General features: G+C 35.2%; 1 protein-coding gene across 5 annotated transcripts in view; it reads left to right on the plus strand.

Moving 5' to 3' along the window:
- The window catches only part of LOC131030026 (glutamate receptor 3.2), a 37563-nt gene extending 35554 nt beyond the window's left edge, over window positions 1-2009 (plus strand). For all 5 annotated transcript variants that reach the window (XM_059207942.1, XM_059207943.1, XM_059207944.1 and 2 more), the window contains 3 exons: window positions 809-840; window positions 961-1358; window positions 1442-2009. In XM_059207942.1, coding sequence (XP_059063925.1) covers window positions 809-840; window positions 961-1358; window positions 1442-1900 — 889 coding nt within the window. In that variant the 3' untranslated portion in view covers window positions 1901-2009. The remainder of the gene's footprint in view (window positions 1-808; window positions 841-960; window positions 1359-1441) is intronic.
- Window positions 2010-17992: the final 15983 nt, after the last annotated feature.

The raw sequence follows: 17992 nt of genomic DNA on the forward strand, positions 1-17992 counted from the left end.
TAATTATTTTTGTACTCACCAAATTTTCAAAAGATCCACCATCATGATCACTTGACAAAATTGTCCTTACACTTGCATTTTGTTTGGAAGATAGTAATCCTCCTCCAATCAGCTTTTGGGTTTTCTTTGTTCCCAAATATCAAGATTTTTTTAGTATCAAGTTTTCTCCTGTCTCTGCTTTAGAGGGTTCTTCTTCTTCCTAGGCTACCATTGCCCTTTAAGAGTTTTGGGTGCAATTTATGGTCTTGTAGGATTCATTACAAATGAAACATCTCAGGGGTTTCCAATCTCCAGAATAGTATTGCCCCTATCTCCAAAGGAGGGAGAGAGTGTGGGAAGTGAGGGACAGCAGAGGAAGAGGAATGGAAGAGAGGGAGCAGCGAGAAAGGGTTGTGGGGGGAGTGGGAAAGGACTCTGTTTAGAGGGAAAACTTCTGGTTTCTGCAGTGTTTTTATAACAAGATGGATTGGAATCAAAATAACATTTCTTCTATTGATTCTCTGTTGTGTATTTTCAATCAAGGAAGCATAATTTTTCGTTTTATAATCTTTTATTAGCTTTCTGGCCTGATTTTTGTTGCGACAAACCTTGGTACTGATTTTTGTTGTATCTTTCTATTTACAACAGCAATCTAGGTACTTACTGCAAATTCAACATGTTTTGAAGAATAATAAAACATTTCAATGACATGACAAGTATTTGGTTCTTGGTTGGATGATTTGATATTGCCATAAACTTTTGAGGATATAGAACTGAACCAGTGACCACTGCATATTTTATGTAACAATATACCATGTTTGGATTGCAGGTTTTCATTTGCAACAATTGTATTTGTTCAGGGTGAGTGACCTCCTCATTGGAATTTTTATTGCGTTGAACCTTTTTCTCTCAGCCAAACTTTGGATATCTCAAAATGGCAACCGATTCCCCAATTGGATACGTTTCAAATGTAATGTGCAGGAGAGAAGATTATGACATCTCTTGGTAAAGTAATTTTGATGGTCTGGCTGTTCGTAGTGCTGATACTAAATTCAAGCTATACAGCTAGCCTTGCATCCTATGTCACTGTTCAGCAGCTGTCTCCAACAATACGAGATACACAGTCTCTGAGAGCAAGCAACACCTCCATAGGCCATATGGATGGCTCCTTTGTTGAAAAATACCTAATAGACGAACTAAGAATTGATAAGAACAGATTAAGAGCTTTTACCAAGGCAACAGACTATGTTGAGTCTCTCAGAAATGGATCTATTGGTGCTGTTGTTGATGAGACTCCATACATTAACATGCTCGTGTCAGAAAATTGTGGCGAGTTTGAGATTGTAAGTCGGCCATTCTACAGGGGAGGATTTGGATTTGTAAGTATTTATTCCAAGAGATTGTGCATTTTTCTTTCTTTTGGGTTGAAATACACTCTAACCCTCTGTATGCTATCCTACAGGTATTTGCCAAAGGGTCTCCAGTGGTTCCAGAGATGACATCTGCAGTCCTGAATATTACTCAGGACAAAACAGAGCTGGACTCAATTCGAAGCGGCTACTTTGGTTCAGAATCCTGCAATGATAGTGGTAATGATATTGGGAGACTGAGCCCAAAGAACTTTTGGGGTTTATTTGTTATCTCCACAGCTATATATTGTGCATTACTATCTGCCTATTTGGTTAGTAGGTTTCATAAAGGAGGACTAAAGACGGTGAAAGTCCAGCCCATTCCTCAGGAGAACTCTGTGCCTGCAATACAATTAGTAGCTCTAGATCCAAATCTATTGCATTCACAAAGTCTTAACGGTATTAACACGGCTTCATCTTCTCGTGGTGTGCGGAGGGCTTACACAGCTTTACCTCCCCTTAACGTACACCATCAACAAAGGACGACAAGACTTCACAGCTTAATTTTATGAAGCTTCATATCACACAAGTTTGTCACGGGGGATTTTTCCACGGTGGGCTTACAACTGATAAATAAAATTGTAAAAATATAATGAAAAAATAAGAAATATTTCATGTCAATGGCCTAGGCATTTGATCCTTTTTACAATTTTACAGTAATATTACGTTATTATTCACCTCTCTCTGTTTTCAACTGAAGAAGAAAGCTACTTACAGCTAGTGTTGGGAAGAAATTAAATATCAGCTAGTGCAATTGCATGAAGGGGATGCAAAATTTCCAAACAGCTCCAAAAAAGCTCTTTAATTATAAGTTTAATTTATGTTTTAGACACTCAAGCTTTTGGAAAAGATCAAAGTCCCAGATGTTCTTCTGGACTATTTAAACTACAAGTCTAATTTTTATTCAGTACAGGTTTACCAGCTATTGATATCGTATATTGTGAAGAATTCCTATATTGTATAATCATTTTTTTTTTTGAATTCTTATATTGTATAATCATTTCTTTTTTTTTACAGTTTCCTTTGAATTGCTATTTTTTTTTTCTATGTAATCAACTTTGTTTAATAAAAAAAAAAAAAATCCTTGCTTTTATTAGTTCTTTATCTTCTAAGAGAAAGAATCATTGCAACCATTTTTGATTGATTAAATGTACCTTTCAATTTTTTTAATAATTTTAAAGAATTATACACTTTTATGTTTAATAAAATAGTTAAAATAGATTATAGTAATTGCTATTGGATAAATGGTTTAAAATTTAATCATTTTATAATTAAAAAATAATAATTAACATTTTGTAAGTGAAAAAAAAAATGATTAAAAAAATTAAGCATGATAAAATTCAAATAAAATAATGGAATAGTCTTGTATGAATTAGTTGAAATTAATATTGTTAGTATAATGGAATAGTCTTGTATTAATTAGTTGAAATTAATATTGTTAGTCATGTTTTGAGGATCTAATGAAATATTATTCAATCATGCAACAAAGTACACAACACAATGGAACTCAATTAATGCATTAAATGACAAAATATTTATTTATTTATTCAGAATGATGGATTGCATTATACTTTGTTGCAACGGACCTACAACATGAAGCCTTTCTCTTCATTCATACTTACATGTGTGTCTGTGTGCGTGCACACATGTGCATGTAGGCATGTCCACACACATATGTACACATAATTTTTCCAATGGTATTTCAATGTTCTTCAATCTAGTATCAACCCTCTACAAAGATAATGAGACAAGTCTTTCAAAGTCGAAGCTAAATCCAACTACCTTCAAATGACCAAGAGTGGTGCTTATATAGTGAATATTATTAGCTTTAAAAATGCTCTATGTCAACCATAAGATGGTGCAATTTTTAATGTCAAGTGTAACGTACACACATGTTAAAATTACATACAAATTATTTTATTCTCAAATTATATTTCTATGTTCTTTAATTTGTTGTCAATCTTCTACAAAGATGATGAAATAAGTCTTTCAAATATAAAGCTAATGCTAACTACCTTCAAATGACTAGGAACGATTGCTATATAGTGAATCCTAGTATTAAACAAGGAAAGTTTAATACATGCTTTAGTAGAACTCTGTGCCTACAATTCAATTAGTAGCTCTAAATTCAAATCTATCATGTACACAATGTTGCATGAATATTAACATGGCTTCATCTTCACATAGTGTGCACCATCAAGTAATGACTCACCTAGCTACAACTCCTTATAGTGTGTAAAGGACTTACATAGCCTAAGCTTTCCATAATATACACCATCAACAAAGGACGATATTTTAGGCACCTTAATTTTATGAAACTTCATATAACACAAGTTTGGCATAGGGGATTATTTCTTGATGGCCTTAAATTTGGTTTGTAAAATTATGAATATATGATGAAAAATAAGAAATGCTTTGTGTCAATACTTGAGCTTACAATTTTGATCCTTAATATGGGAGTGATTTGAAACAATTGACTTAGTAATTAGTTCTTTTTATCTTATGACAAATAATTATCACAACCATATTGATAGAATGTACCTTTCAATTATTTTTAATAATTTAAAAGAGGTATATTTTTTATTCTTTTAATAAAATGTTAAAATTAGATTTTACTAATTGCTATTTTTATATTGCTAATCATTTAAAAATATTCTATTATACAAGCATTAACATGAGACTAATAGAAACATTACTAACATTAATATGACCTTGAGACTTATTTTAGCTCCCTTCAAGCAACCAAAATAGAAACCACCTCCACACTAGAGGTCAACTATATACTAATTTATATTGGATAAATGACTTAAATTTTTACTATTTTATACTTTAAAGAAAATACAATTAATATTTTATTAGGGAAAATATAGTAATATAATTTATTAAAGTGTCTATAAATACCAAACAAGACAATCAATTAACATTGTAATTAATAACTTGAAATTAATATTAAGGAGTGTGTGCTTCAAGTTGAGATGGGCGGGAACTGGAGCGGGCTAGCAGATGGGAGCGGCTGAACCAGGGTTTCGGCAGAGGATGATGATGCACGTGATGGGGAGGACGGTGGAGGCGATGATGGTGGCAATGATGGTGTGGAGGTTGATGTTTGATGTCGTGCCCTGCTAGTAGTCTATGTGTTGTCGCGTGTTGCTGGGGTCGTGTTTGGTGGTGGTGGAAGGGCTCTGGCCCTTTCCCCCCAAGAGTTGTTCACGAGGTTTGCTTTCCCCTCGTGTTGGTACGTGCTTGACTGTGGGAGCCTCATGAGAGACTGGGATATGGTGGTTGGTGATTGTGGTTCAAGATCTCCTCAGCTCGTCGTTCCTTTCTTCTTTCTGATGTTTCCTCTGGCTTTTTTCGGGAGGAATTTTTCGGCTCTATTTATGGTGGGCTTTGGCTTCCTTTCACTCCGGGGGTTGTTGGCCCTTGCTTTGTTTGCTATCCTGGGAATCCTTTCTGTCTTCCTTTTCAAGGGTTTTGCATAGCTTGGTCTATTGAGGTGACTCCATCTCCTTTTGAGGTGGAGATGTGTTTTGTTGGTTTTCCTTTGACTGGGTGCAGATTGGGTGCAGGGGGTTGTTCTGGGTAGTCCTTTTCTTTTGGAGAGTATGCGCTCTTCCTTTGGTGTCTTGGGAGTTGTTAAGGGTTAAGGGGTTTTTGTTTGTCCTCTGCTCTTTGGTGTTTGGCAAGAGGTTTTGTTGCTCTTTTTTTGTTATGGTTATGGGAGCCATTCTAATACCTAGTTCTTGTGGTTTGGAGAGCTTGTTAAAACCTCATGAGGTGGTTTATTTTGAGTTTGGTTTCTTTACATATAACCTTGTTTTCTTGCTACAAAGGAAGGTTAAGGGAGCCTTTTTAAGGTGTCTTGGGAGTTGTTGAGGGTTAAGGGGTTTTTGTTTGTCCTCTGCTCTCTGGTGTTTGGCAAGAGGCTTTGTTGCTCTTTTTCTATTATGGTTATGGGAGCCATTCTAATACCTAGTTCTTGTGGTTTGGAGAGCTTGTTAAAACCCCATAAGGTGGTTTATTTTGAGTTTGGTTTCTTTACGTATAACCTTGTTTTCTTGCTACAGAGGAAGGTTAAGGGAGCCTTTTTAAAACCCTTGGTTTTGTTGTCGATGGGGTTTGGTATTCTTTGTCCATATATTTTGACTCATATGCCTCTTTCTCTCTTGTTTCTATCTCAGCACCTTTGGTTTTCCTTGGCTCAATCTATTGAGGTGGCACCTTCTTCTATCGAGGTGGAGATGGTTTGTTCCAGGGATGACCTCTCTCCTATTGAGGTGGAGATGGATGTTGTGTTTATTCACATGAGTTGCAGATGGTGGTTGGTTGATCAACTATTAGGTTGTCAGAGCCTTGTAAAACCCATTATCTTCAAGGTTGAGGGAGCTCTGAAAAACCTTATGTTTTTTTCTCTTATCAAGGACAGGTTGGATGCTGACAGTTTTCAAGGGCCCAGTTTGGCCAGTTTTTGTTTTTCGTTAAGACTAAGCTTTGGTTGTGGCCTAGAGTGTCTATTACAAGTTATGGGACCCTGGAAAACCTTTCTTGTGTGGGTTTTGGGAACCCTTTCAAAACCCAAAATGTTGTTGGTTGTGGGAGCCAATTCAAAACCCAACTAGTTGTGGGAGTCGTGTAAAACCCATTAATCAGGTTATGGGTACCTGCAAAAACCCTTGGTTTTTGTTGAAGGTTAAGGGAGCCTTGATAAAACCCTCGTGCTAGTGAAATATTTTGGCCTCCTTTTCTTTCAGCTAGGTTCCATTGATTTCTCTTTGCTAATAGGCTAGTTTTAGGTTGTTGATTATCTTTGATATATCATTAGCAGCTGTCTGTTTTGGGTTTCAGATCCTGGTAAAATCTGAGGGTTTTGGGTCCCTCCAAAACCTGTTGTAAGGGGTTCCGGGTACCCTCAAAACTTGTTCATCCTAATCAAAAACTTGAAATTAATATTGGTAGTCAAATAAATATTTAAAATGAAATAACTCAAATAATAGTAGAAGAATATTTTACTATAACATCATTATCTTAAAAATTTGGAACCTATTAAATGACAATTTTAGGACTTAGAAATTGATATCTAAAATTTGGGTTCACTTGTTCACTTCTCATATGTGTGCCTACAAATCTAAAAATAGCATGTAAAGTCAAAAAATTCTAGTAGTTATGGTTTGAGGATATAATGAAATATTTTCAACCGTGCAACTAAAACACAACAAATATTGTAACTCGATTGATGTAGTAAAAATTTGTTTGATTTTCACTTATTCAAAATGATGAATTTCATTACACTTTGTTACAATGAACTTACAACATGAGGTCTTTTTGTTTCTAAATAAATACATGTGTGTGTGTATGTATGTATGTATGTATTTGTGTGTGTGTGTACGTGTATGCACACATGCAAAGTATTGAATTCTAAATTGGAATCTTAGTCTTCTTTAATTTTCCACCAACTTCCTATAAAGGTGATGAAACAAGTCTCCAAAATAAATAGTAAAGATAACTACCTTCAAATTACCAATAGTGATTCTTATAATGAATCTTAGCCTTAGAATTTGATCTATGTTAACCATAAGCTAGTGCAAATTCTTAAGTTTATATAGCTAACTACTTCATAATGATCAAGAGTGATGCTTATATAGTGAATATTAGCCTTAGAAATGTTTTGTTTCTCAATTTTTCAATTGAAGATTTTGTTGAACCCATGGTAGGACTAATAGGGGAGGGGTGAATCGATCTGAATCTTCTAAAATTGATCAATCAAATTATAAAAAATATTTAACCATTCTACAACAATATTAAAAAGCATCAACCTTCAACACATGAATACCAAATTTACGTGGAAAAGCCAACAAGGAAAAACCACGGTAAGAATCATTCTCACAATATAAATAAAATTGATTACAATGTTTTTGGCTCACTACCAAGGAGAATCATGCACCTGATGGACTTGCAAGACTAAGATGAACTACCTTAGGGAAAGATACATGGACTTGCATAACTAAGGCACACTACTTCAAGGTAAGATACAAATAATTGCCAAGAGACCCACTATCTTTCAACAACAAAAAGAATGTGAGGAAGTTAATTAGCAAACAACTTCCTACACTAACATTGAGAGGAAGGTAATGCAAAAACTTTTACAGAGATTCTCATTACAACAATTACAAAAACTTAACAAAAATAAATAAAATATCATGCATATTACAACACAACGACACAGTGATTTAATGGGAAAAACCCTTTCGAGAGAAAAACCCCACACTCCAAAAGCATCTCAATATATTATTCACCAATCAATAACATATTACAATATACTTGTAGAGAAATCCCTTTATAGAAGTACCACTAATCAAAGACTCAAAGGTAACTCAATAGCCGTAAGACTCTTACACACAACCTCTATCTCACACACCTCATATATAGGAGATACAATACAAGAAACCATCAAATAGTATTACAAAATCATAAGATAAAACCACCCAATAAAGTAGAGACGACCTTATCTCTATTATAGATGCCCTATGACATGTCAAAACACACATCAACATGCATTCCTCCCTTTTACAACTCGTTTATGTGTTCGATGCAATTTATATTTCCTATTTCAAGAGTCTAAACTTTCAGAGGCCATAACTTGTGAACCGTGTGTCTGATTGACGAATCGTTTGAAGCGTCAGAAGACTCATGAAGTTCTCTATCACCTCATAAAACACTATGACATTTATACTCACTTTTAAAGGAATTTTAGAGCCTCTAAAGTCCTCAAAATTAATTTTAAACCTTTCATCGCACCCTCCAAAAACTAAAACTTTAATATCTTCAAAACTAGCTATGATCTTGCAACGAAAATTTACCGACATGATCATCTAGCCAACCAGAAGCTTCGGGGAGAATTTCACACAATTTCATTCTCAAACAAAAACTTACTATAAATAGTAACCTCATGTAAGTGCAAGGTTGAGACACCATTTTCCCAACATTCTCCCACTTGTTGAACACCTTGCAAGAGAAAAGGGAGTATCAACACAATAATTTAATTACTACGGGCCATGAGGCCCATAGACTCCGAACACCATCTAAACTTCTTTGTGCTTACAGCCTTAGTTAAAGAATCTGCAACATTCATCAAAGTCTCTACCTTAACCAGCTTCACCCTGCCATCTTCGATCACATCTCTAACAAAATGATACTAAACATCAATGTGTTTGGTCCGAGCATAAAATGTCGGGTTCTTAGCTAGGCAGATCACACTCTGATTGTCACAATAAATTGTCATTACACCTTATTTTATTCCAATATCTGAACATTGTCTTTTAAGCCAAATGGATTCTTTACAAACAAGAGTAGCTATTGTAATACCCTAAAAATGGTCATCTAAACCATGAGCCCCTAATCTCGACAACATCACCAAGGTCCTAACCAAAGGCAATTAAATAAATCTTGAATACACAATTAATTTCTAAAATCACCAATGTCACATGGCAAATTAATCAACCAATATTAATTAAATCATTCCAAGTAAATCATTTTAAACAATTATCTTATTTATTTTAGTTAAATATTTTTTGCATATTTAATTAAATAAATCAATTTGCCATTAAATCATCAAAAAGAGGAATTAATTTGAAAAATAAATTAAAATTGTCATAAATATTCAAAAAAGGAAACAAATAAAAAAAAGAATTAATTGACAAAAACAAAAGAATTAAAAATTGAGAAAAGAAATCAATTGGAGATAATCTTGAAAAACAAATTAAAATTTGATAAATAATCTCAAAGAAAGCAATTAAAACAATTAAATATTAAAATTGAATTAAATAGAGAATAAATCGGTTTTTTCCTAATTTTTTCTTAATTTTAGTTCAATTTCCTATAAAACTAAAAAAAGCATCCAATCATATCAATTCACTTGAATTGTGCTTCCTCTCGAAAAATTTTGACGACTCATCATCATTTGATTTCAGTTGTTGGTTTCTTTCTGAATTTTCTATAAATTTAGGTTCTCATCTCTCATTCAAAAATCCTGGAGTATATATTGTTATTATGCTATTTTTGCTCTAGGTTCATTGAGAATTTGCATTGAGATATTGCATATTAGTTATTTCATATTGCTTAAATCATTTAGCTTAAATATTCATTTATTACTTAAATAAAGTTAGATTAATCTTGTATATCTAGCTTAAATCATGCATCCATTTAGCTCATATTCATGCTCATATAAATTTAAAAATCCTTCGTTTAGGTGTTGTCTAGTCACTGGATAGCTTAGCAATCTGAGAGCAATCTAAACTCGCATCTACTAGAAGGCAATAGGTCACTTTGTAATGGTTTATTATTCATTGATTATTTATTTATTAACCATGCATCTAATGACTTAATTGAAGTGTTGTGTATTCTAGATACAGATACAGGTCCACTTTTCACACACACATTTTTGGTGCCCACCGTGGGGCAGAAGACTACTTTTTCGGCCTCAAAATCTTTTTTTTAATCCTGCAGGTTTCATTCATACAATCTCTATGAAAAATCGTACGAGTGGTATACTGCATCGTATGACATTCTGTCAAAGCCTCTGATTTCTCGTACAAATCAAAAAGGGGTGTCGTACGAAATTTTGTTCTAAATATCTAATTTTGTCTTATGTTGTTTCATGCTCAGTTCTAACTCATACGATAAAAGCCTTTTGTCGTTTTACTCTATGATAATTGTCATACGATGTTGTATTCTGTTGGGTTAGAACAAGTTTCACTTTTTAGGTTTTCTGTCCAATTTTGATTATGCTAATGATAACCCTGAATTGTCTTCTATCTACTTGATATTTTCACAGCCTAACCAGTTTCTTGCAGGATGCTTGTCAAAGAATTTATCAATTAAACATACGCCTATCAAAGAATAAAAACAACATGACTACTGATATTTTGTTTTTGTAGGTTGCATAAAGAGAATCAACTAAACATCATGTATTCTTTAAATTCATTTTTAGGCACCTAACTTGCTATTTGGTTAAGGAATAAATCTGTATTTCGTGTTTTAAAATTTTTTTAAGAGGTAGGAGAGTATGCTCTTGTCTGTGTAGACAATCCGAAATCCAAAGCCTTAAGGCATTTTCTTTAAGTTTGAGATTTTCATATCTTTAGCGGGCCTGCCCTCCCGAGGAGCTAACAACTCTTAAAGCCATTATGGCTGGTGAGAGGGGAATGACCCAAGTGGGAATGGCTAAACGCCAAGTACTCCCACCCACTATAAAATAAATGTGATTTGATGAAAATCAAGTCAACGACAGTGCTTGGGAATAGGTCTCCTTTGTACCTTCAGATATTAAACCTTGGTTTTCAAGGCTGGGAGACCTCTTAATTGAGTTTATACCTCGACACGCTGAACGGACCCCTTACTAGTTCCAATTCAAATTAGAAGCTACCCGATTCACCTCCGAAAGGTTGATAATCTTTGTGCAAGAGAGACAGTAACTCTCCCAAGACACCTGCCATATCGTGCCCCCATTAGCGTTTGGAGTCGACTAATACGGCATTGAGAATCCATTGCGTGAGACTTAATGGCCGTATTCTGATTAGCTATTGGGTGTGTACCTAAGTCAACAAGCAAAGGTTTTCTTCTCTAAGACAACTTCCATAGGGTTTGCATCTTGTGATTGCAGTTATTATTCGTATTGCGTGTTTTCTATGTTTTCATCCCTGAAACTAAAACTGGAATACCAAAAATGGAGAAAACAATACCAAATAACTCAGTGATAAACTCTATCAGTGTCAAGAACTAGTCTTTGTCGGTCATTGAAAATAAGTCCTATATCAAAAATTGGTCATACTCAGTCATCGAAAACTCAACATTTAATCTTTGTCCAGACACAATCCTACGAGCCTTCTATTTTATCGTTCTGCTACATATCTTCTGTCATACGAGATTCCATCAATCCTAACACTCTATCGTTTGAGCCTGCATTCTGTGTCATATGAGACCTGATTGTCTGTCGTCTGGGTCTAAGAACTAACATTTTATCCTGAATCTTGTGTCGTACAATAAACCCTTGCATTTATTAGTTTGTCATTTTAGACATACCCATATGTCGTATGATATTAGGCAGCAACTCGTACGAAATAGTACTGACATTTTCCTGAAGCTATTATACTGTCGTCCAGTCCTGGAAATCCTATCGTACAAATCTCTGATTTTGCCAGTCTAGAATAGTCAAACTTGCCTAAAATAGTCTATAGTGAACCTAAAACTGGTTTTCACCCTCCTGAACATAAACAACCTTGATAGTGTACCCTTGTCATTGCGTTGCACGATTTTGTCGATCATCTCTCAGCTAGTTCAAACATCTTATCAAACCTAAGTTAACCTTGATAACATCTTACACAAGATAGATCATTCTTGAAACTAGACGAGATCTTAGTTACTTTACTCAATCACTACGTTAAACGAATAACTAGTTACAATTTGATCTTGACTTCTGCAACACATCTAGTTCTTGGTCCCATCAGTTGTAAATGTTTGTTCAAACGATTCTAGTTCTCGTAGCAAAACAGACAAAGGAAAAGAAACACCCTTTTCATCAAACGAAAATCCATTCTTTGTAGAAAACCTCGTCTCAAATAAACTATCATTGTCACAAATACCAGTTTATGATATACCAATATTTGGTCAGCCCCTATCTCCCACCATGTCTGGAGAAAGGCAAGAAAGACAAGCTAGTAAATGAGACACTTATGACAACCTCAACAATCATGCCACTGACAATGAGTCCTCATCAACTGAATCTGAAGCCTCTGAACCTCCAGAGGTCGAAATACATAAATGTCAAAATGATAAAGATTTCCGAAAAATGATGAAGGTTATCATGGCTAGAGAAAAAGAAGATTATTTCCTAGAATTAGCGAAGCAAAGTGCCAAGCTTCCTACTGGTTATGATGTGGAGGCCCTCATCACTAAAGAGGATGAGACACCATTGAGAATGCTAAACAAACAAATATAAGTGTTACGAACTGAGGTCACAAAACTTAAAAACAAAGATAAATCACCAAAATAATATTCTTTGGACACAATTTGCCCATTCCCATTAGACAAAAACCTTTACATGCCTCCATTTCCCTCAAAAGTAGAAATGCCTAAGTTTGACAAATATGATGGGAATACAGATCCTCAAGATCATATCAGAGAATTTTGTGCTTTATGTATGGAGTTCATGCACGACCAAACGTATCTCATGCGCCTTTTCCTGAGAAGTTTAGGGGGGCAAGCTATGGAATGGTTTTCAAGTCTACCTATGGGAATAAAAACTTTTGAAGAATTAATCCAACTATTCCTACAACAATACTCCTATAAAATTCGTCACCCAGTCACTATGATAGAGCTTTGTAATACCAAACAAAAGATAGAAGAACCCTTTCTCACTTTTCTCCAATGATGGAGAAAGATGTTCTCTAGATATTCACGGACTATTCCAGATCTTGAGAAGATGGATCTCTTTGTCAACAACTTAATCCCTGAATTGAAATATAGTGTCCAAATGCAAGTACATCCTTCATTCAACAAAATGGTAGATACTGCCCTTAGAATGGAAGATGTGCTTATAAAAAAGGGAGATGTATCACTTTGGAAAGAAACATCGCAGGGTTCTAGTTCTAAAGAAAAGAGCAAATACTGGAAATACGACAAAGATAACAACAGAAATGTTGTTAATGATGGAGTGGTAGACAATGTAAGCAAAGACAAAATCCACAATATTTAACTTGGCTAGTGGAATGCAAGCACTCAAGGCAGCTGAAACCGTGGTAGAAAATCCTCCGAAAAAAGCAAGAGAATGGTTTAAAGAGAAACCTTGGCTTTCAAAGCCTAAGCGTTATTTTACTCCTCTAGATGAATCGTATGAATCAACTTTTAAAAATTTATTGGTGAATGATCTGATAACATTGCCAAACAATTCTAGACCATTTGACCCAGAAATTAAACCCAAATAGTGGAGAGAAAATGAATACTGTGACTACCATTGGAACAAGGGACATAACATAAACAATTGCATGAAACTCCGACATGAAATTAAAGATCTCATCAACGCTGGAAAAATCATTATTGGAAATCACGCGACTAATTTTGATCATAAGGCCTTTAAAGATCCCTTACCGACTTATGAACAATGAGATTCCTCAAAATCCAAGGGAGGTGCTAGAGTCAATTATACCTACACTAACAATGATAACGTGATCACCATGATTGAATCTTCCCAACCTGAATATTGCAATATGATCATAATCAAAGATAAACAAAATCAAGCACAAACTTCTAATGTTGTAACCCGTGCTCAAAAGAAAGTTACTCTCCAAGGAGCTAGTTCCTCAACTTTTGATCAAACAACATCAAATCTACCAACTCCTTCAAATAGACAAACAGACACAATCACAACCAAATCAAAATAGTTGGCTTCATCATCCTCTCCTAGTTATAGTATTGTTGAACAATTGAAAAGAACCAACGCTCAAATCTCCATTTTGGAACTGCTTAAGAACTCTTCTTCTCATAGAGAGATCTTGGACAAGGCTTTGCTCACCACTAGTGTCCCTAAAGATTTAGATGTAGATCAGTTTCAATCTATGGTGGGTCACCTGACTTCGTCTCATTACCTCACTTTCTCTAAAGAAGATGATAACTCACTGAATCACCTACATAACCAACCATTACACATTGAAGCTATGATCCATAAACACCGAGTTAAACGTGTTTTGATAGATAGAGGTGCTGGGTTGAATATCTGTACCTACAATCTACTAATACAGCTGGGATTTTCTGAAAACGTTATTGATCCAACAAAGAAAATAACAATAAAAGCTTATGATGAAGAAGAAAGAACCTCTAAGGGTCTGGTACTATTACCAATCAGTGTAGGACCTTTAGAAAGAGATGTAATTTTTTAGGTCCTTGATCTTCTTCCTCCATACAATGTCTTACTAGGCAGGCCATGGATTCATGAAATGAAAGCAGTACCATCTACGTATTATCAGTGCTTGAAAATTCCTTATAATGGAGTTGAAGTTAGTATTCCTACTAATACAAGCTATACTTGCAATGAATTAACACAAAGTGTTGATGCTTTTGTTCCTCATAATCGAACAACCTCTACAGCTGAAACTTCAGAATCTTTTGCTGAAAGATTTAGAGAAGAAATTGAAAATCACAAACATTGACATGGATGGCTACAAGATAGAGCCTGTACTCTCGCTAATGTCTCTTCCTCCATCACCAAGATAGTCGGGAAAAACATCGGAGGATATGAAGCCACAAATTTCAACTCCAAAAGTCATTTATGATGGTCTCTTTATACAGTCCTCTACTTCCCTTGTAGATGAAATAGAAGAGGATGCTGCTCTCAAATGGCTTTTCAAAGAAGATAGTGCAAATGAAGAAATACGATATTGTGAGATTTCCTCGACACAATATGGTCCAGGCTATAAGATGCTTCAACGCATGGGATATTTAGGTATCAGTCCTCTAGGCAAGCATCAAGAAGGTATTGTTGAACCTATTCAGTTACAAACTAAGTCTGCCAATGATAAAGCTGGACTAGGATATGATCCAAGAAAGTCATCAGATCAGAAACACATGTCTCACCATCAATTTAAGTGGAAGAAAAAGGTACTACCTTTAACATCATAGGAAATTAATATTCAACAAACTCAGGAAGAGTGCGATGATGAACAAGAAGAATTGCCAACCCAGCGAGAGGAAACAGATGGTAATCAAGTTCCAATTGTATCAACTATAATACCACAGGAAGTAGAAGTCCCAGAGGATATGAGAGAAGAAGTATATATAATCAAAGAATTGTTTGCACCACTGAACATTCTGGTCACATATAGTGGCAGGTAGCAAGTAGATGATCTAGAGACTGATTTAAATGAGTATGAATGGGGTCCAGACCACCTCTTAGATACATCTATTACAGAAACCCCTGAAGAATTCAGTGATATCGCAGATGATGCACAAGAGTTGGTACACTTAAAGATGCAAAAAAAATATAGAAGAAATCAGACTAAAAAGACAAGAAGACTATGAACAATAGCTAGAGGAAGAAAGGACACAAGCAATTTCTTCACCTACTAACTCTTCCTCTAATGAGATAGGACAAATTAGGTATGGAACTACAAAAGAAGAATTAGAAGCTACAGAAGCACAACCAGTCATCACTCTAGAGGAATTTGAATGGAACAGACAATAGAGATTAACAGAACCATCAAGGTTATGTCCACAAGTGTGTCAAATACAAGTGATCAATGAACCAAATCATGAAGGAACTTGCAACATCAAAGATGTAGGTATTGCTACTATATATACTTTTACTGAGCCTCTTGAAGACAAGTCAGAAACTTCATCTTATGACTCTGATAACTCAACCATGAGCTCTATTTATAACAACAACTATTCAACAACACATTATGACTACTTTGTCATGAATGTTGAGATGTTGTCTGCTGACCCTGTTACTGTCGCACCACGATATGTAGTCCAGTCTGAAGTAGGTGACGAAGCTAGAAGTAGGTTGGTTGGTTTAGGTCCAATAAATACTAACATGAATTTTGATAATCGTGTTGTAACTCTTCCTGGTCTTGAAACACATACGCAAGGTAGTCTTCTGAAACTCGATTGGTCGGTCCGAAGTCATGATGATAGTACTATGAACTCCCTTGAACCAATTCAAAATTTATCCGTAGTACATCCAGAACTAATTAACTGTACTTTACAAGACCAACCCATTAATATACCTACTTTTGCCAATAACTATACGTTAGCCTATTACCTCAATGCAATTGAACCTATGGACTCTTCCACCGGTGAACAAAGTGAAAACATGACTGAAACATATATCAAGTATCTTAGTCACAAAAATAAAAATAAAAGATTTGATGGTGAAAACCACAATGTGGCGGTATCAGAATCTAAAAAAGAGAAAATAAAGGACGTACCTAAGGGTGAAGACCTCTATGAGGCACCTAAAGGTGGGATAGTTGATATGTTGCCAAGCCATTTTCAGGAAAGGTTTTCTATACTGATCAAGCCAACTCAGCTAGTGAACATTGGGAGTCAAGAGATACCACACATCATTCATGTAGCTCAATCATTATCAGTCGAAGAATTGAAAGATGTCACTCATCTCTTTTCAGAAAAGAAGAACAATTTTGTATGGACTTACTCTGATATGCCAAGCCTCGATCCTGATCTTATCATGCACCATCTTTCTATCACACCAAGAGTTAAACCGGTCAAACAAAAACTTCATAAGATGCATCCTCATGTGGCACTGCTAGTCAAGGTTGAACTAGAAAAATTGCTAAAAGCTAGATTTATCAGAGCTATAGACTACGCAAAATGGATATCAAGCATAGTACCCGTATCAAAGGCAGACAAATCTAGTAGAGTTTGCACAGGCTTCAGGGATCTCAACAAAGCATGTCAGAAAGACGATTTTCCATTACCCAACATTGATATTATAGTAGATATGGCTGCTAGATATGAGATGTATTCATTAATGGATGGATTCTCTGGTTACAATCAGATCAAAATAGCTCTCGAGGATCAAGAAAAGACAACCTTCACATGTGCATGGGGCACCTTTTGCTGGAATGTTATGCCATTTGGACTAAAGAATGCATGAACAACTTACCAAAGAACAGTAACCACTATCTTCCACGATATGATGCATAAAAACATGGAAGATTATGTTGATGACACCCTAGTAAAAACTATGAAGAGATCTACACATATTCAAGAACTAGGCCTCATACTGGATAGAATGGAAAGATTCAAGCTTCAATTAAATCCTAAAAAGTGCATTTGGAGTAACATCAGGAAAATTGCTTGGTTACATAATTTCAAAGAAAGCAATCGAGGTTGACCCTGAAAAGGTCCAAGCTATAATGGAAATGCCTCCGCCCAAGAATACCAGTCAAATGAGAAGTTTACAGGGTTGTCTTCAATCAATAAGGCGCTTTGTATCTTATCTAGTAGACAAAGCTCAACCCTTCACAAATGTATTAAGGAAAGGAGTTCAATACAGCTAGGATAAAGACTGTGAATAACATTTAAAAAAAATCAAAGATTATCTTTCTAATCCACCCATATTAATGCCACCGATTCAAGGTAAGCCATTGATTCTATACATATCAGCTACAAATACTTCACTGTGGGCACTTCTGGCATAACAGGATGAAAATAAAAAAGATAGAGCTATATATTATATCAGTAGAACATTGGTGTCTTATGAAATGAATTACACTATAATAGAGAAAGCATGCTTGGCATTGGTCTTTGCATTACAAAAATTAAGGCACTATATGTTAGCACACTCTATTCAGCTGGTTGCTAAGATTGATCCACTCAAATATCTTCTCAGCAAAGAAATGCTCACAGGAAGACTGGCTAAATGGGTCATGGTTCTTACATAATTTGATATTGAATATGTGAAATGTAAAGTCATCAAAGGAAAGGTTATTGCAGACCAACTTGCTGATGCTCCACTTGAAGATAGTCAACCTCTGCATATAGAATTTTTTGATGAATCAATCATGCACCTTACTCAACAATCATGGAATATG

This window comes from Cryptomeria japonica, chromosome 7, assembly GCF_030272615.1.
Source record: "Cryptomeria japonica chromosome 7, Sugi_1.0, whole genome shotgun sequence".
Classification (NCBI taxonomy): Eukaryota; Viridiplantae; Streptophyta; class Pinopsida; order Cupressales; family Cupressaceae; genus Cryptomeria; species Cryptomeria japonica.